This window comes from Carcharodon carcharias, chromosome 10, assembly GCF_017639515.1.
Source record: "Carcharodon carcharias isolate sCarCar2 chromosome 10, sCarCar2.pri, whole genome shotgun sequence".
In the NCBI taxonomy this organism is placed as follows: Eukaryota; Metazoa; Chordata; class Chondrichthyes; order Lamniformes; family Lamnidae; genus Carcharodon; species Carcharodon carcharias.
Window position 1 is genome coordinate 10,036,173 of NC_054476.1, and position 20,324 is coordinate 10,056,496.

The following is a 20,324-nucleotide window of genomic DNA, read 5'->3' on the forward strand; positions in this document are numbered from 1 at the left end:
CAGTAAATAGTGGGGGCAGCTTAAAATGGTGCTGTTGATGTGTAAAAATTGCAGCACAGTAAGTTACGTACTCACAATTGTTAAAATAAGTGCCGTTGACACATGGTTCTCATGTGGTGTGTGTGTGTATGTACATAATATATAACATATTGTGAATTGAAAAGAAAAAAAATCAAAAAAAATAGTGATAATTGTCAGAAAGTTGCCAATCTGTACACTATACTTGATGTTGATGGATTTGCTTACACTTTATCTAATTCGTCAGACTGGTCTGTGAGAGATTGTGTGTGTGTTTTATCCATTATTAATACCTCAGTACTTCCAGGCCGTAACGCTTGTTAATAATGCCTTAGTGGTCACTGTTGGAGAGGGAATTTGTTGGTGAGGAATGAAACTAAGATGCAGTCTGTTGAGAATTCCCAGACCGTTATTGTGAGAACGCAGTGAGAAGCGTGAGTGTCCTTAGTACATTATCCCTCCAGAAATGCAACTTTTCACCAACTATCCAGAGCTCCAAGCTCAGTGAGGCATGTCATCTTGTTAAGTTGATGTCACTAAACTTGCTTCCAACTATGTAAAGAAATTTGGGTGGATTATCACTGATTATAACACACCTGCGTCCTGCTAGCCACAAGGCACATCCTAGAGAGTGAGCAATGATGTGGTAAAAAGGGAAGTTATTAAGAGTATTCAGACTCTCTATGAGCCTTGTTACTTTTCCATATCTTAACGAAGTGCACTTGATAAACATGTTAAGTTTCTTGCATTATTAGTTCCAATGCAATAAGTGCTTCCAATACTCATTAGAAGCTTTCCCCATTCTGGAACTTGCAACAAGAGCTGCCGGCTGAAGTCTGTGGGCCAGGTGGACGTCACTGGTAATAAAGGATTGTTTTATTCTTCCCTTTACCAATGGAATCGGTGAGAAAAGGTCATTGTGGAAGCCACAAAGCCATCAAGCTGATAAAGTCCGATTGATGTTAAGATGCCACAGGCCCCAATTGGGTTTGGAAGGTTTTCAGATCCGTATCTGTCACAGTTCAGGGAGGAAGCTGGCTTTTTTTTTTGAAATGTCTTCTTTATCTGCCCTGGGCTATTCATGATTGAGTGCGCAGATGGAAACTGAGTAATATCCCTTCAGGCCCCGTACTCCTGTTACTATGGAAATTGTGTAGTCTTCTATTTAAACCTGGTTTCCCTGATCATGCTACCCAATTCCCTGAATGAAACATTTGAATTAACTCAATGAGGTATTCATTAACCCTGAGAGTTACTTCCTGTGCCCAGATCAAGTGTTCAGTGCCTTTTCTGTTAACTGGGAGCATGAAGTTTCATGGTATAATGTACAAGTAATTTAATTTGAGGTGCTGGAAGGTTACAATGTTTTGGCAAGTTAAACAAAGCTGTGGGAACAAATAAAAAATCATGATAACCTCTGAAAATAGATGGCAATGGAATCTCTTATTTTGATCAGAGATACTATATTTTAACAGCTAAGTTGATGGGATTGTTATTCAAAACCAATTATATTTGTACAGAGGTGGAAATTAATTCTATGTTTAACACGTATGCCTTAATTTTTCTGAATTATTTATTGCTTCAACGATTTATAAGTAATTTACATTGGCTATTTCCTGATGTCTCACTCTTCCATCCATGTACACAAACTGCATTGGTTAATGTTGCATTTATGAAATTGACAAAATGGATTTTTTTTTTAAGAGGAGCTGTGCCGATTTTGTTAGCACCATTTGCCCAAACCCAGTCAAACAGTGTAACAGATCAGGGAATTTCAAGCACATGTTATGCCTTGCGCAGATCGCGTTTTCAGGATTTTTTAAAAATGTTTTGTTCGCTCATGGGATGTAGGTGTCCTTGGCTAATCCAACAGTTGTGTGCTCATCCCTAATTGCCCTTCAGAAGGTGGTGGTGAGCTGCCTTCTTGAACCGCTGCAGTCCACGTGCTGTAGGTGCACCCACAGTGCTGTTAAGGAGGGTGTTCCAGATTTTGACCCAGCAACAATGAAGGAACGGCGATATATGTCCACATCAGGATAGCATGTTGCTTGGATGGGAACATGCGGGTGGTGGTGTTCCCATGCATCTGGTCCCCTTGCCTTTCTATGTGGTAGAGGTCAGGGGTTTGGAAGGTGCTGTTGAAGGAGCCTTGGTGAGTTGCTGCAGTGCACCTTGTGGATGGTACACACGGCTGCCACTATGCATCAGCAGTGGAGGGAATGGACGTTGAAGGTGGTGGATGGGGTGCCAATCAAGTGGGCTGCTTTGCCCTGGATGGTGTTGAGCTAATTGTGTAGTGTTGGAGCTGCTTTTACAGTGGTTTATAACGAACATCACTCTGGAAGCCTGCCACGCCCTGAGATTGATTTAATGAGCATACATAATTTCTGGCAAATGCAGCCCTTCGATGGAGCTCCGCAAATGAAGCTGGTATTTTTTAGGTGCAAAGGCATTAGGGGGGACACCCTTTAAAAAGTTTTATTTCATTTACTAAAATTTAATTTATTGAAAAGTATATACCCCAATGAAGTTATTAAATGATTCCGCAAATTATTTAAAGTCGTTCTCAATTCAGAGTTGGGTTACTCACCAATGTCGGACAAGAGCTCTTAGTAAAATTGCTTATTTTTTATATGAGGAAGCTGTCTTCAGCAGAGCAGATAAAACAGCACGAGTCTACTGCTCTTGGAAACGATGGAATGTTTCTTTTGAAAAGTAAGGGAAAATATAAATGAACTCTGAACTGCGCATCCCCCCCACCACCACCACCACCCCCCCCCCCCCCCCCCTCCTGGTTGTGCTGTATCATGGAAGATTTTACATTTGTGATTATGCAAATGAGTTTGAGCAGATATTGAACCCTAACTTCACTTTGGAAAACCATTGAAATTTGCATTCAGATTGCTGATTGCAATCAAAGCAGAACCTCTACTCCATTACGTCTAATAAGGCTGAATGGAAAGGCCATTTATAACAGCATACTATGATTTGCAATTTATGACATTACAGAGAAGCGCTTATGTTCACATTGAGAAGACTATCATGATCCTCCATCGCATTGTCTGGGGAAAAATGCAAATTTTAGGGAGCAGGAGCATGTTGAATAAAAAGTGCTCCTAAAGTGAAAATTTCCACTGGAACTATTAAATTATATTTTTATGCCATTCTAGAAGATTTTAAAAATGGTGCAATGATTGAAAGCATGAGTTTTTAACGTCTCTCCACTTAATTGAGTGGATATCTTGATACTTGGGGTTGGAGCTTCAGACTCTGATCTTTATGATATAAATTGTGCTCCAACTTCCTGTAGTTTTGCTAATAAGTGGTTTTTCTTTCCAAGTATCTGCAAAGTCTGGTATGCCGAGAGAGTACTTTTGAAAGTTGGTTCTGCGTTACAGAAAGAAATGGAACTACAACAGCGTCCTTGATTCACCCGCCGTTCACTGTTTCTTTCCTCTTTTCCAGTGCTGCCGACCTGTTCCCCTCTGGAATTCCATTGCGATAATGGCAAGTGCATCCGGCGCTCCTGGGTCTGCGATGGTGATAATGACTGTGGGGATGATTCGGATGAGCAGGACTGTCGTAAGTGTGCAAGGATCCTGGCTGTGCCTGGCCAGTCTGAATGTATTGTTATGTGTTCTTTGTCACAGTTCTCTTGCTCATTTCATTTCTTCACAAATAATGCTGAGACTCTCCCACCTGGTGATGTCTTCGTGACGCTATCAAGGACAAACTAGCATGCTCCGTCTTCTCTGTAGCAGGTTGGCTCAGATGAAACAGGCAAGTGGAGTTGAGGAGAACCATGGTCATGATCTTAGTGAATTGCAGAACAAGGTCTTTTTTAATTCTTTCATGGGATGTGGGCATCACTGGCCAGGCCGGCAATTATTGCCCTTCTCTAATTTGCGCTTGAGAAGGTGGTGGTGAGCCACATTCTTGAACTGCCACAGTCCATGTGGTGTGGGTACACCCACAGTGCTGTTAGGGAGGGAGTTCCAGGATTTTGACCCAGAGACAGCGAAGGAACGGCGTTATGTTCCCAAGTCAGGAGGTGAGTGACTTGGAGGGGATCTCCCAGGTGGTGATGCCATTCCCATGTATCTACTGCCTTTGCCCTTCTAAATGGTGTCAAAGGGGCTGGAGTGAGTTGCTGTAGTGCATCTTTTAGATGGTATATACTGTTGTCACTGTGCGTCAGTGGTGGAGGGAGTGAATGTTTAAAGTGGTGGGTGGGGTGCTGATCAAGCAGGTTGCTTTGTCCTGGACGGTGTTGAGCTCCTTGAGTATTGTTGGAGCTGCACTTATCCAGGCAAGTGGAGAGAATTCCATCACACTCCTGACTCGTGCCTTGTAGATGGTGGACAGGCTTTGGGGAGTCAGGAGTTGAATTACTCTCCGCAGGATTGCCAGCCTCTGACATGCTGTTATAGCCACGGTATTTATATGGCTAGTCCAGTTCAGGTTTTGGTCAATGGTAACCCCCAGGATGTTGATAGTGGGGGATTCAGCGATGGTAATGCCATTGATTGGCAAAGGGAGATGGTTAGATTCTCCCTTGTTGGAGATGGTCATTGCCTGATACTTATGTGGCGTGAATGTTACTTGCCGCTTCTCAGCCCAAAGCCTGAATTCTGTTCTGGTCTTGCCGCATTTGGACATGGACTGCTTCAGTATCTCAGAAGTCGCCAATGGTGCTGAACATTGCGCAATCATCAGCGAACACCCCCACTCCTGACCTTATGATGAAGGGAAGGTCATTGATGGAGCAGCTAAAGATGGTTGGGCCGAGGACACTACCCTGAGGAACTCCTGCAGCGATGTCCTAGGACTAAGATGATTGACCTCCAACAACCACAACCATCTTCCTTTGTGTTATATCTGACACCAACCAGTGAAGAGTTTTGCTCCTGATTCCCATTGACTCCAGTTTTGCTAGGGCTCCTTGATGCCAAACTCGGTCAAATACTACCTTGATATCAAGGTCAGTCACTCTCACCTCAATTCTTGAGTTCAGCTCTTTTGTCCATGTTTGGGCCAAGACTGTAATGAAGTCAGGAGCTGAGTGGCTCTGGCAGAACCTAAACTGAATATCAGTGAGCAAGTTACCAAAGAGTAAGTTCCATTTGATAGCACTGTTGATGACACTTTCCATCACTTTGCTGATGATGGAGAGTAGACTGATGGGGCGGTAAATGACTGGGTTGGATTTGTCCTACTTTTTGTGTACAGGACATACCTGGACAATTTTCCACAAAGCCGGGTAGGTGCCAGTGTTGTAGCTGTACTGGGACAACTTGGCTATGGGCATGGCAAGTTTTGGAGCACATGTCCTCAATGCTATTATTGGAATGTTGTCAGGGCCCATACTTTGCAGTATCCAGTGCCTTCAGTCATTCCTTTATATCACGTGGAGTGAATCAAATTGACTGAAGACTGGCATCTGTGATGCTGGGGACCTCCAGAGGAGGCCAAGATGGATCATCCACTCAGCACTCCTGGCTGAAGATTGTTGCAAATGCTTCAGCCTTATCTTTTGCACTGAAGTGCTGGGCTCCTCCATCATTGAGGATGGGGATATTTGTGGAGCCTCCTCCACAACTCCAGTGAGTTGTTTAATTGTCCACCACCATTCGCGACTGGGTGTGGGAGAACTGCAGAGTTTAGATCTGATCTGTTGGTTGTGGGATTGCTTAGCTCTACTGCTTCCACTGTTTGGCATGCAAGTAGTCCTGTGTTGTAGCTTCACCGGCCTGCCACCTCATTTTCAGTTATGCCTGATGCTGTTCCTGGCATGACTTCCTGCACTCTTCATTGAACCAGACTCGAGGGAACGTCAAGTTCACTCCAGCTCCTATTGCTACGCTCTTCTGTTTTGCATAACTTGCATGCTTTCGAACGTGCCTCTATTTATAACACTGAGTGTGTTACCACGCCTGCTGAGGTAGCCACTGACATTAAAGATGGCCACTGAGATTGCTCTGCGCATGTACAGGGTGATTGCTGACATCGTTTCAAAGCGTCCATGTTGGAAAACTGCCAGTATCAATTTGTGCCTGTGTGGATGAGGCATCATCAAAGCGTGAAGTGAGACGCCTTATCTATCAGGTGATTGAAAAGTGACTGTGTGGCCTAATGGATAAGTTTTTTGACTTCAGTGTGAATCATGCTGGTATCAGAGGGTTGCATGTTCAAGGCCTACCATTTAACACAAATATCAGCTTCAGTTTAATGGAACTGAACCCCCTTCCAATTCTGAGCTGAAGGTGCTGATTTTCCTGCCAGATATTGCAGGGGCCTTTAGTAAAACTGTATTTTCTTGCTGTTCTGTGAATTCATTTCTCACTCATCTTGGTATTTTGTTTAGTTTCTAACAAATAAACAAAATTGAACTCATCCCAATAAATTATTAATGATCGGAGTGTTAGGCGTAGCACTCTCGCCTTCATCACAAGGTTATAGGGTCTTGTGTTAACGCACTTAATTGTTAATTGTGGTCAATGCCTTTAATTACCATGGAGAAATGGTTTACGGTACACACAGTGCACAGTAAGATTACCTGAAAAACTTGTTTCCACTACTATTAGACTCCATTGCTGCTTGCTAAGTATGAGAAGAGTGGCGTTAGTGCAGCGACAGAATGGTCGTTCGTCTTTCAGTAACCCTGATAGATTTAGTTGTTTGGTAGAGTACAGAACTTGAGTATTGCTGAAAAAAAGAGAGGTCTCTACCAACCAGAGTCCTCTTGCCAACCAACCAGTGCACTCTTCTCATACATTACAAGTTGTTATTTTCCCCTTACATTGGTATGGGTGCAAGGTGAAAAGCTTCTACAGGTCCCTGATAGATTTGCACAATCCTAGTGTAAAGGAAATTGGCAGCATCTTGCCATTTCGATGGGATGGGCATGCAATTTCTGCAGTGTACCAAAGCTCCCACCCTCAAGAAGGAAACTGCAGCAACAGAGTGAATATTTCATTTTCCCAGCTCAGCCATCCTTTGGCAACATCACCAGTTCTGTGCCGAATTTGTGATGGTGCTCTGCTGCAAACTTGTGCTACCCAAAGGGAAAAACACACACACGCAGATTCACCAGAATGATACTGGAGTTTAAACAGATACATTATGAGTGCCGCTTCCATGAACTTGGCTTGTATTCTGTAGAAGTTTGATGGGCGATCTAATCAAAGTAAGTAATATGATTATGGGATTTGAAAGGATAGGTACAAAGACACCATTTGTTTTGATGGGGCATTCAGAAGCAACAGATGTAATCTTGACATTAGAAGTGAAAATTAAATTATCCAGGCGAAGATAGATGGGCTTTTGGTAGGTAAGGGTATCGAGGTATACTGGAAGAAGGTGGGTAAATGGAGCTGAGGTGGAGATCAGTCATGGTCTAATAGAATGGTTGAACAGTGTCGAATGGCCTACTCCTCTTTATATGTAACCGGGTAGAAACATCCCAGATTCATTTTGCTAAGGAACTTATACGCTGACATCTTGTTCAGGCCGTTATATGTCTGATGGGGTGTACACCCTAGAGCTGGAAAGAAACGTGTGCCAACCCGTTCTTCCAGCCAGTCTGCACAGAAGCTTTATTTTAAACAATGCTCTTTATAAAATAACTCACTGAAAATACTCTATAGAGGAGACAAGTAACATCCCAGAAGCAGTTATAAATCAGGAAATGGAAGTGGGGAAGGAAGTCAGGAAAATGGTACTGAGTAAATTGTTGGAGCTGTGGGCTGGCAAGTGCCCGGGTCCTGATGGACTTCATCCTAGGGTCTTAAAAGAAGTGTCTGGTGAGATAGTTGATGTGTTGGTTTTAATTTTCCAAAACTCCCTAGATTCGGGGAGGTCCCGTTAGATTGGAAGATAGCAAATGTAACTCCATTATTCAAAAAGGAAGGGAGACAGGAAGTGGGAAACTACAGGCCAGTTAGCTTAGCATCTGCTGTGGGGAAAATGTTAGAAGCTATTATTAAAGAAGCTATAGCAGGGCACTTGGTTAAGCTCAAGGTCATCAGGCAGAGTCAACACGGTTTTGTGAAAGGGAAATTGTGTTTAACCAATTTATTGGAGTTCTTTGAGGAAGTAACATGTGCTGTGGGTAAAGGGGAACCAGTGGATGTCCTGTACTTAGATCTCCAGAAGGCAGTTGATTAAGTGCCACATCAAAGGTTATTGCAGAAAATAAAAGCTCATGGTGTAGGGGGTAACATATTGGCATGGATAGACGATTGGCTGGCTAACAGAAGCAGAGAGAAGGCATAACTGGGTCTTTTTCAGGTTGGAAAGATGTAACGAGTGGATGTGCCCCAGGGATCAGTGCTGGGAGCTGAACTATTTACAATTTATATAAATGACTTGGATGAAGGGATAGATGGGATGGTTGCCAAATTTGCTGATGACACAAAGTTAGGTAGGAAAGTCATTTTTGAAGAGGCCATAAGGAGGCTACAATAAGATATAGATAGGTTAAGTCAGTGGGCAAAGATCTAGCAAATGGAATATAATGTAGGAAAATGTGAAATTGTCATCAGGAAAGCTAGCAGAATGTTATCATTTACGGTGAGGGGAATTGAATACAAAAGTAGGGAGGTTATGCTTTAGTTATACAGGGCACTCGTGAGACCACATTTGAAGTACTGTGTAAAGTATTGGTCACCTTATTTAAGGAAGGATGTAAGTGCATTGGAGGCAGTTCAGAGAAGGTTTCCCAGACTAATACTTGGAATGGGTGGGTTGTCTTAAGAGGAAAGGTTGGACAGGTTAGGCTTGTACCCGCTGGAGTTTCGAAGAGTAAGAGGCGACTTGATTGAAACATATAAGATCCTGAGGGGTCTTGAGAGGGTGGATGTGGAAAGGATGTTTTCTCTTGTGGAAAAATCTGGAACTAGGGGTCACTGTTTAAAAATAAGGGGTCGTTCATTTAAAACAGAGATGAGGTGAAATTATTTTCACTCAGAGGGTCGTGAGTCTTTGGAACTCTCTTCCTGAAAAAGTGGTGGAGGCAGAGTCTTTGAATATCTTTAAGGCAGAGGTGGATAGATTCTTGGTAAGCAAGGGGGCGATAGGTTACTGGGGGGTAAGTGGGATGCAGATTTCAGGTTACTGTCAGATCAGCCATGATCGTATTGAATGGCAGAGCAGGCTCGAGGGGCTGAAGGACCTACTCCTGCTCCTTGTTCATATGTTCCTACGCAATATACCAACAAGTAGTGGTTCACACTCTTAAGTCCCTCATTTGGTAAATGATCAGCTGTGGTAATCTCAGAAAGCATTGGGTGGAGGCCAACTGCTACCCACAAAACAGAGATCAGAGAGCAAATCCTGTGCGCATCCTTGTGGTTAAGAGAATCATTGAGAGTCCCTTGGGAGCCAGTTACTTGCCAACCCCATCAAGCACCGAATGCCTTGTGGCTGAGGGAAGGTGAGAGAAAGGTTGAAAAAGAGGCAAAATAAATTGCAGATCAAGATTTTTTTTTAAAAAAATGAGCATATGACTAAAAAGCAATTCAACCTGTAAGTGTAAAAATCAAAACCAAATTCATATGCCTTGTCCTCCTCAGGCCAGGCAGATGAAATGAAACTGTCTTTGGGTTTGTTTGCCCATCTTCACAGCTGCAATGGAGTCTAAAGAAGGATAGGAAATATATATTTAAAATGTGATACAATAGAGCTAAAAACCCAGGTTTAAAATGTCCGTTAACAAATATTTGGAAGATATAAGTTCAGGATGGTAAATGATTTACTAAACATACAAAGGGCATGATTTTTTAGCCCTTGTTGGGGCCAGAAACTGAGGTAGGGGGTATTAAAAATAGCTTTGCCAGCCTGCATGCCAGTACCCTAGCTCCCTGCCAACCCCAGAGGCAGCAGGACTACCCACACGCATGGAGCAGGCAGCGATTAAGTCAATTAAGGCCTGTTAGTGGAGGCTGACTGTGATTTTTCAGTCAGCCTGTGGGTTCCCACAGGCGACAGGGGCCAGTTTATTGGTAGACTGAGGGGCCAGCGCTCAAGCAGGCATTGAGGCCCTCCGGACCTGCCTGGGTGTAGCAACAGCCACAGGCTGCCCTGTAGAGGGGCTCCACCCTTCCACAATGAATACCTGGGCCGCAGGAGTCATTTGTCTTTCATTTAAATGTGGGCTGAGTTGGAGAGGGTGCGCCTCCATCTTGGGGTGCCTTCCTCCTCGCTTATGTGCCATGGCACCCTCCTGCTGCTTTCAATCTGGAAATGCCTCCTCCTATTGGTCCTCTAGCTTTGAGAGCCTGCCTGCCATCCTTAGTTGAATGCCCACCCTCTGGCCACTAATTGGCCCCAATGAGTGACAGTTTCTCACATGGAGCTGGTTTCTGACGGCTGTTTGAGTTTGACAGCTGAGTGCAGAAGCCCGCTGGAAAATTCTGCTCCAGAAGTTCAGCTTCATAAATGATTTACTAAACACACAAAGTCTCATTCATACGTTTATACTTTCGGTCAGAGGCCAATCTGATTTCAGCTCATTATTATCATGGTACATATTGCGCCAAGATTAATGTGTGTATATGTGTATTATCAGTTTTCACAGGATGAGGTAATTTCAGCTTTTGGATGAAGCGCCAGTATCTTTTTACTTCAACAATGAATAGTTTATTGGCTTAGTTTGAAAATGTACATTTTCTGATGGAAAACATAGATTATCAGCTTCAGTTTTTCTTTAATCTCTCACACGAAGTCTCCAATCTCCTTTCCCCTCACCATTATTGGTCTTTCTTTCTGACAGGTGGAACCACAGTGGAATTTGCACATAGTCTGTAGAAGTCAGCTTGTGGCTTGGTCTAAGTTGCTATTTCGTGGTATGGTCACAACCTTTCATAATTGTGAGTGGTGCATCTAAATGTCAGGCTCCTGTGTATAGAACATTGACTGGAACAGAGGCAGGGACTCTGTAATAGGACTGAACCCCTTTTCCCTCTGCTCTGCATTGTCTTCCCCAGGCATGGAACAGAGGGAAATCTGAGCTTGATAAATGAAATTGATGGGGAACAGTAAAAGAAGTTCACTTTCCAATACTATGAATACGCAATTGCATTTTGTGTTGACACTGCTTGACAAAGGGTTTCTCTTTTCTATATTTACAGTATAATTTCCATTTATTCACAAGTATTTTCACAAGCTAGAGAAGTTTACCTTTTAAATGTCTAATGCTACCTTATATCTCTTGTGCACCTGTAGAAAATATAGATTTTTTTTGTTTTATGTACATTTCCTGTTCAACTATGAAGTATAATTGGGGAAATGTGCTGAAATGCAGACCTACCTCAATCCATGATATTCTCTGAATAGGTAAATTTGTATTTTTCAAGAAAAATGTACTGTAATCCTCAGTGTTAATTAAATGTGCTCTATACTTAAGTCTTTGCTATATGCAGTAATGACAGTGATTATTGTTGATATTTGTAGGTACCCTGCTCTGCATTCTAACAATAGCATGGCATTACAGAGGAATAGCACTTTATGAATAATTTATATCCTGTTGGCTGCTCACTCTAAAGGAGCCAATGCATAGGCATTGACACATTTTTTTTTCCCTCCCCAATGAGCAATAGATCCTATTGTATTTCCTGATTATAATTAGTATGTTTTCTACTTTGGGTAGAAATTACTTTGTCCAGAATTATCGCCAAAGGATTTAGCAACAAAGGGTTCACTTTCAAGTCATGCCATTTCAAATTGGTTGAATGTGTGACTGTGAATAGATTGTTTTTAAGGTTACCTTGCTGGTTGTGTGCGTGTACCAAAGCTTCGACACCAGCACAGGGTAGTGAAGACAGAAGTTAGTGCCAAACCGCATCACAGAAACCTGACTTACCTTCACCGCAGAGAGAATTTTTACTTGAGTGGTGACTATACACAGTTTTAAGGATGTGTATTTGATGTTGATATCTTTTAACCATAAGACCATAAGACATAGGAGCAGAAATTAGGCCAATCAGCCCATCAAGTCTGCTCCGCCATTCAGTCATGGTTGATATGTTTCTCAACCCCATTCTCCCACCTTCTCCCCGTAACCTTTGATCCCCTTACCAACCAAGAACCTATCTATCTCGGTCTTAAGTACACTCAATGACCTGGCCTCCACAGCCTTCTGTGGCAATGAATTCCATAGATTCACCACTCTCTGGCTAAAGAAGTTTCTCCTCATCTCTGTTCTAAAAGGTCTTCCCTTTACTCTGAGGCTGTGCCCTCGGGTCCTAGTCTCTCCTACTAATGGAAACATCTTCCCCACGTCCACTGTATCCAGGCCTTTCAGTATTCTGTAAGTTTCAGTCAGATCCCCCCTCATTCTTCTAAACTCCATCCAGATGCAACATGTTTTCTGAGACGGCTGTTTTTGAGATTTTCCTTTTATTTCATTCAGTTCCTTCTCAAATTAGTCATGGCCATGAGGGCCCCGCACATCTTGACCATATGGGTCGCACTTCTCAGAATGCAGCACATGTAATGCAGTTCACCCATCTAATAATAAAGCTTTATTCACAGAGACCGTTATAGCTCAGCTGAATTGAAGAAATGCACTTCTTTGTGCAATTCCCACTGAATCAGAATTATTGCACACTCTGAAGCCATTTAAGATTCTGAGGGCTTGACAGGGGAAGATGCTAAGAGGATATTTCCTCTTGTGGGGCCATCTAGAACTAAGGTGGGGGGGGGGGGGTGCGGGGGCACAGCTTAAAAATAATGGGTCCCCCATTTAAGGTGAAGATGAGGAGGCATTTCTTCTCCGAGGGCCGTTAGTCTTTAGAATTGTCTTCCACAGAGAGCAGTGGAGGCTGAGCCATTGAATACATTCAAGGCAGAGTTAAGGCAGGTTTTTGATCTACAAGGGAGTCAAGGGTTCTGAGGGGGGGTAGGAAGGTGGAGTTAAGGCCATAATCAGATCAGCTCTGATCTTATTGAATGGTGGAGCAGGCTCGAGGGGCTGAATGGCCTCCTCCTGCTGCTATTTCTTGTGCTCTTATGATCTTATTATCATTGTGGTTAACGATTGGTTCAGAATGATGAAGCTTTATTAAACAGTTTTCATGCAAAGCTCTCTACTTTGGAGGTAATTCTCATTGATTCACCTTCGAATTATAAAAAGCTCTATTGCAGCTCACGCAAGTTGCAAAATATGGGTCACAACTTAGATCTTCTAAATCACAGCTCGCTACTACTTTTGGTTGGAAAATGTAACCTGTTATGTTAGACTATCTCTGAAAGCAATCTATTAATCTGTCTGTTTAAATGCACTTAAGAACAACCTGTATTCCTGTGATCATAAATTTAACTCCCTTCGCGGCTGGTAATGCTGAGTACTTCAAGGATACACATTCCTCTCTCTGACTGTAGGGAAAATTTATCACTGACACATGAGTCACCAGCAGTTATTTATCTCCCTTCTGAAGTCTGCTACCTAGCAACTAGCAAACCATGGTAAGCAATACCTTGTTGAAATAGGTTTTCGTGACCAAGCAACCATTAGATTGTGGATGATTAAGAGTTTCTCTGTAATTGTTAAGAGTTCCAAATGCGCATCCAGAATGAACCCTTATCCGATCGCAATGGAGCATCGGTGTAGTGCATATCCTGGCTTTAAATATCAGCCACTTTGACTTGAAATGGGTTGAATGTCTGTCTTTCACCTGTCCTCATTCTGTGCGTTGACCGCACTGTGAACAACCTTTCTCTATCGACTTCTATTCTCCGCTGCCCTGACCCGTAAAGAGACCAGTCCATGTTCTCATATCATCCCATGCCATTTTCATTCTTCCTTGGGCAGGTTTTCTAGGTGCTTTGCCTTGCATTACCTCTTTTTTCAAACACTCCCCTCCAGATGTCCCAAGTATGTGAGCTTGCTTGATGTCACGGCCTCAGACAGGTTCCCCTTAACGCCAGCTTTCTCAAGCACTCTCTCGTTCGTCTGCTTGGCATCCATGACACACATCATGAAGCTAGTTCACTTCAAAGAAATGACATATTATAAGCAATATAGAACTATGACAAGTAAACCTCAGAGAGAATAATTCCAGTCAAGGGTGTATTAATGTGGCAAATGCATCAATGGTACCGAAGGGAAAAAAAGCTTAAGGGGCAGCATGAGCAGCAACAAGGAACAGGTCAATGTCTCACAAATGTCTTTTATTGCTGCATCACCATGGAGAGTATTGTAAACTGCTTCATCTATCAGGCTGATATTGTGAGTCACTGTAGGGATGGAATAAACCCAGTTGAGATGTTGATTTATTGTGTGATGACAGGCAAAGCAGGTAAGAAAGTTGTTTTGCCCAGTTTGTGGACTCTAAATGGGTATTTAACAAACCAGCTACACAGTGGAACATCCCACACTGGAAAAATGTGGCAGCTGTCATGTTGGTTGAGGCCCTCTTTAGGGCCCCCTAAAATGTGAACACTATTAAAGTTGGGGTACTGCGCTATTATTAATACCCCTTTTGGGAAACTCCGGTGGTGGGGGGGGGTGTATTTGATCCCATCATTCTTAAGCCCACTTCACAACACACAGCAGGAACAATCAAGAAGTAGAGTGCAGCAAGAATATTTTAAAACATGCCCTCGTCTTTGTCAAGGTATGTCACAGGATGATAGTTGCTGGGGAGCTTTGGATCCATGTATTGGCTATTTAAGCTGAATTTGGAAAGTTTTGTTATTAGAGAGCCGTTGGTGAACTGACTTTGGCCTTCGGCTGCCCTGTTTTTAGTTAGTTGGCTGCAGTACAGATGGGAAAATGGTGGAGTGGGGGGGCGTTTGCTGGAATTGCCATTTAAGGTGCCAGATCGGTGGTGTGGTGGTGGGGGATGGGGGCAACATCAACAGCACTGACCTAGGGAATATCAAAGAAGAAGCTGATGGAGACAGGGATACAGAATGTCATAACTGAACAAGGTAGAGAAAGAGTGCCTGAAAAGACTTTCCTTCATTAGGCAGGTGGTCACTGAAAGACCAAACATCTGTCTATCCCAGTCTTAAATGTATTCAACAATGGGGCATCCACAATCCTCTGGTGTCGAGAATTCAAAAGATACACAACCCTTTGAATCGCTCCTCGTCTCAGCCCTAAATGATCGGCCCCTTATCCTGAAACCGTGCCCTCGTGTTTAGATTCCCCGACCAATGGAAACAATCTCCAGCGTCCACTGATCATAAGAGCTGAACTCCAGAGGTGAGGTGAGACTGACTGCCCTTGACATTGGGGGTAGCATTTGACTGAATGTGGCATCAAGGAGCCCGAGCAAAACTGGAGTCAATGCGAATCACGGGGAAAACTCTCCACTGTTTGGAGCCATACCCAGCACAAAGGAAGATAGTTATGGTTGCTAGAGGACATGCCTCTCAGCTCTAGGACATCACTGCAGGAGTTCCTCAGGGTAGTGTCCTTGGCCCAACCATCTTCAGCTGCTTCATCAATGACCTTCCTTCCATCATAAGGTCAGAAGTGGGGATGATTGCACAATGTTCAGCACCATTCGCGACTCCTCAGATACTGAAGCAGTCCATGTCCAAATGCAGCAAGACCTGGACAATATCCAGGCTTAGGCTGATAAGTGGCAAGTAATTTTTGTGCCATACAAGTGCCAGGCAATGACCATCTCCCCACGACATTCAATGGCATTACCATACTGAATCCCCCATTATCAGCATCCTGGGTTACCATTGACCAGAAACTGAACTGGACCAGCCATATAAACACTATGGCTACAAGAGCAAGTCAGAGACTGGCTATTCTACAGAGAGTAACTCACCTCCTGACTCCCCAAATCCTGTCCAACATCTACAAGGCACAAGTCAGGAGGGTGATGGAATACTCTCCAATTGCCTGGATGATGGCAACTCCAACAACACTTAGGAAGCTTGACACCATCCAGGGCAAAGCAGTTCGCTTGATTGGCACTCCATTCACCAGCTTCAACATCCACTCCCTCCACCACTGATGCACAATAGCAGCAGTGTATACCATCTACAAGATGCACTGCAGAAACTCACCAAGCCTTCTTCACCAGCAACTTCGAAACCAGTGACCTGTACCTCCTAGAAAGACAAGGGCAGCTGATGCATGGGAACCCCATCACCTGAAAGTTCCCTTCAAAGCCACATACCATCCTGACTTGGAACTATATCACTGTTCCTTCACTGTCACTGGGTCAAAACCTTGGAACTCCCTTCCTAAAAGCACTATGGGTCTTCTTACACCACATGGACTGCAGCGGTCCAAGAAGGCAGCTCAACACCACCTTCTCAAGGGCAATTAGAGATGGGCAATAAATGCTGGCCCAGCCAGCGAAGCCCACATCCCATGAAAGAATTAAAAAAAGGTTTATTTTGGATAGTTAAGTTCACATTTAATTGTGAATTTTAGTATATACACAGGCAGTGATCACCTTGATAATATTTTGTTAACTGTTTTGTTAAGGTTAAGGATACACAGGTGGAGGGAATTGATCGATTAAGTATCTTGAGCATATATGAGAAAAGAATGCTGGGACACTGGGGTGGGGGGACTTAGTAAGTAGGAGGCTGAGATATTTAATGCTGCATTCTGTAAATAAACCAACTATCAAGAAAAGGATTTGTGTCTAGATTCGTACTTCACCATCTGCCTTGGGTTCCATTTAACAACCCTGTCTTTTTAAACAAACCTGGCAGTTTCACCATCGGAGTCAAACATTGAGACAATGCAGATCTTAATGGATTTTGAATGATACAAAAGTGGAATTGTTAGTAGTTACAAAACTACAATTTACTGAAGAACAAAAAACTTTAACTACATTAGAATGAGGCAGTGTCTCATGTAAAAATTCTTTATATTCTTCAGATGAGAAAAACCATAAATATTGTGTAATCTACTATCTGAAAGGTAGTCGAGCATCACAGTGTTATGGTAAACATTTGCACTGCAGTACAGAGAGATATCTAATCCCCAGCTGCACTCTGTATAAACAAGCACTCAATTAAGTTCTCTTCACCCAGTGGCATTGTGAAAATTTTGGAATAAGGACCCTGTTTTAGCAATGCAAATATGGTCACCTGGCCCTGCACAGTTAATGCCAAATGTGGCTTTGTATAGAAGTGTAACTCAGCACACCCCTAGGGATAACTGGCTTCCCAATCCAAAAGTCAATGCAGGACAATACGGCTATTGTTCTTCTGCAGATGATTTCAACTCAGGAATGAAGATAAAATTTTCTACATTTCCTTTTATTATACAGTAGTCAGTCTCCCATGGCTGTTGCACATGAGGAAACAGAAACAAATGTGTCTGAAGGTAAAGTGGGGCTAGTGGCTGAGGTATAATTGGTGCAGCGCATGTAGATGGAACTCAATCCCCTCAATTTCTTTTATAAATTCCTATATCCGTATTTATACCATAAACTGCCTGCATAAAATTATCACACTATAACGTGACTCACCCACCAGTGGCAGAGGATGTAATTGACGTGCATTATGTTTACATAGGCAGTTTGCCTAATGTATGTGGACAGAGAATTTATAATGGAGGAGGCTAGCACTGGGGTGTGGACAGACCTAAGATATTTAATAGATTACTGGCTAATCTCCCAAGATTTTGTACATAGACCCTAGTGTAGTCTTCAGGGTGAAATGGGATTAAAGCAGAGGAATGATTGGATGAAGACATCAAACATAATTCAAGCTACTTTTTAATTCAAGTGTTCTATTATTCATTTTATACATTTCTACCAAAAATTCTATGTCCTGTTTGTTCGTATTTATAATGGAAACTACTTTGTAAGCTTGTCATGCTGCAGCTGGATTTCCACCAGTGTTGACATTGCATTGGCTCCGCTATTGGGAGGGTGTACTTCAGTTTGACAAATCTATATCAGCAGTTTCAATTGTTCGTACATATGTGCAAATTTACAATGGCAAAAGTTGCCAAATGCACAAAGATGCAAGATCATTAATATTACGAGATCTAGCTATGACTCTAGCTAAACTGTTCCAGTACCACTACAATACTGGCATCTCTCCAACAAAGAGGAAAATTGACCAGGTGTGCCCTGTTTGTAAAAAGCAGGTCAATTTAATCCAGCCAATTATCACCCCATTATCAGTGAGGTGTTATTTAAAAGATTTAAAAGATTATCAGTGAGGTGTTGTTGACAGTGCTCTCAAGCAGCAGTAACCTGCTTTTCAGCTACTCAGTTCCAGAATTCATTACAGCCTAGATCCAAACATGGACCAAAGAGCTGAACTCAAGAGGAGAGGTGAGAATGGTTTTCCTTACCATCAAGGCAGCATTTGTACGTGCATCAAGGAGCCTCAGTAAAGTGCTAGTCAATGGGATTCAGGGGGCAAAACTCTCCACTGGTTAGAGTCATACTTAGCACAAAAGAAGATGGTTGTGGTTGTTGGAGGCCAATCATCTCTGCCTCAGGACATCACTACAGGAGTTCCTCCGGGTGGTGTCCTAGGCCCAACCATCTTCAGCTGCTTCATCAATGACCTTCCCTCCAACATAAGTCAGAATTGAGAATGTTCATGGATGATTGCACAGTGTTTGCTTCCATTTCCAACTCTTCAGATAATGCCCATATGCAGCAAGACCTAGATAACAATGAGACATAATCTAACCATCTCTTCTTGTCATTCAACAGCATTACGATCACTGACTCCCTGCTTAAGGGTTATCATTGAGCGTAAACAGTATTGGATCAGCATTTAAACACTACGACTACAAAAGCAGGTCAGAGACTGGGAATTCTGTGGAGAGTAACTCACTCCTGACTCCCCAAACCTTGTGCACCATCTAAAAGGCACAAGTCAGGAATATGGTGGAATACTCCCCACTTGGCTGGATGAGTGCAGCTCCAACAACACTCAAGACAACATCTCCCAAACCCACAACAAAGCGGCCCACTTGGTTGATGTCCTAAAACACCACCTTAAATATTCACTCCATTCACCACTGGTGGACTGTGTCTTTGGCATGTACCACCTACAAGATGCACTGCAGCAACCTGCCAAGTCTCCTTCGCTAGCGCCTTCCAAACCCACTACTTCTACCACCTAGAAGGGCAAGGGCAGCGGACACGTAGGAACATCACCACCTGCAGCTGGCTCACCACCACCATCTCAAGGGCAGTTAGGGATGGGCAATAAATGCTTACCTTGCCAGCGATGCCCACATTCCATGAATGAATGCAAAAAAAAAATGCTAGTTGACCACCTGCTGGGTTGCTCATGGGTGTCAGGGGATTTGCCGTTTTATAGTGATTGTGTTTATTATGTCATGTAGGGGATAACATCAGGGCCACTGAGTTACAGTGGCTGAGGAAGCCAAATTCTATTTTAATTCAAATCCGTTCTGCAGTTTTTGCTGGTGCTTTGGGGATTGAATTTCGCAACTTGTCCATCGTTCAATGAAAATTGTAAATGAGTGGATTTTAGTTGTTTATGCACGTAATTGAGCTACTTATTTCTAATCTGGTAGCATAATAAAACCTGAGAAGACTGAGGTAAACTGAAGGTTTTGCAAGGTACATTACTTGGAGGTAGATAGGTAGCATTTACCTGTATTTGGGTTTGGACATGGGTTTAGCAATACTTGGGGGCAGCCTGCACTGTGCGAGCACTAGGAGATGATGCTAGTGACCTGTAATGCCGGAAAATGGTCCTGAGGCTAGACACAAATGGGGCGGAAGTCCTGGAATTTGATAGGACTGTTAAAGTTTGTCAGCAGAGAGGGTCCTTTGATCTATCTATCATCCCAATGAAGCAGGAGCCTGAATTTTGCTAGAAATGTGGAAGGTCTGCTTGAAGGTTGGCACAACTGGGTGTTGGGTACCCAGTTTGGGTCACACTGTGTTCCTGATCTCTCTCACCCGTGCAGAAAGGAGCCAATCATGGACCTGACATTACAGTTTGGAAGGGTACCTTGTGGTACCACAGGTTTGTGACTTTCTAAAGGGTCCCTGTAAATGTGACGTGTTCTCTTGGTGCCTGGAGGTGCAACTATGTCAGTGCATTTCTCTCTCTGGGCGGAAACGTGTGGAAGCGGATGATGGTCTCGGCCGCCAGCTGGAGAGCCGGCGGGAGCCCCACGTTCAGGAAGGCCCGTCGCGTGTTGTCCCACTCAGGCGCTTGACAGGCCAGCAGCGAGCCTTCCCCTGGCGGCGGGTGTCCCTCCCATCGGGAGCAGCCGCCCAATCAGAGGCCGGCCGCTCTATTCAACAGCCGCACCATCGAGGGGCCAGCAGCTGTCCCTGGTGCGACATCCACCCGAGGCCTAGGATCGTCGCTGG

At 43.5% G+C, this 20,324-nt stretch overlaps 1 protein-coding gene across 3 annotated transcripts in view; it reads left to right on the forward strand.

The window, feature by feature from the left end:
• Positions 1 to 20,324, forward strand: part of lrp4 (low density lipoprotein receptor-related protein 4) — a 422,664-nt gene that overhangs the window by 265,718 nt on the left and 136,622 nt on the right. For all 3 annotated transcript variants that reach the window (XM_041197751.1, XM_041197752.1, XM_041197754.1), the window contains exon 3: positions 3,484 to 3,600. In XM_041197751.1, the coding sequence (XP_041053685.1) occupies positions 3,484 to 3,600 (117 nt within the window). The remainder of the gene's footprint in view (positions 1 to 3,483; positions 3,601 to 20,324) is intronic.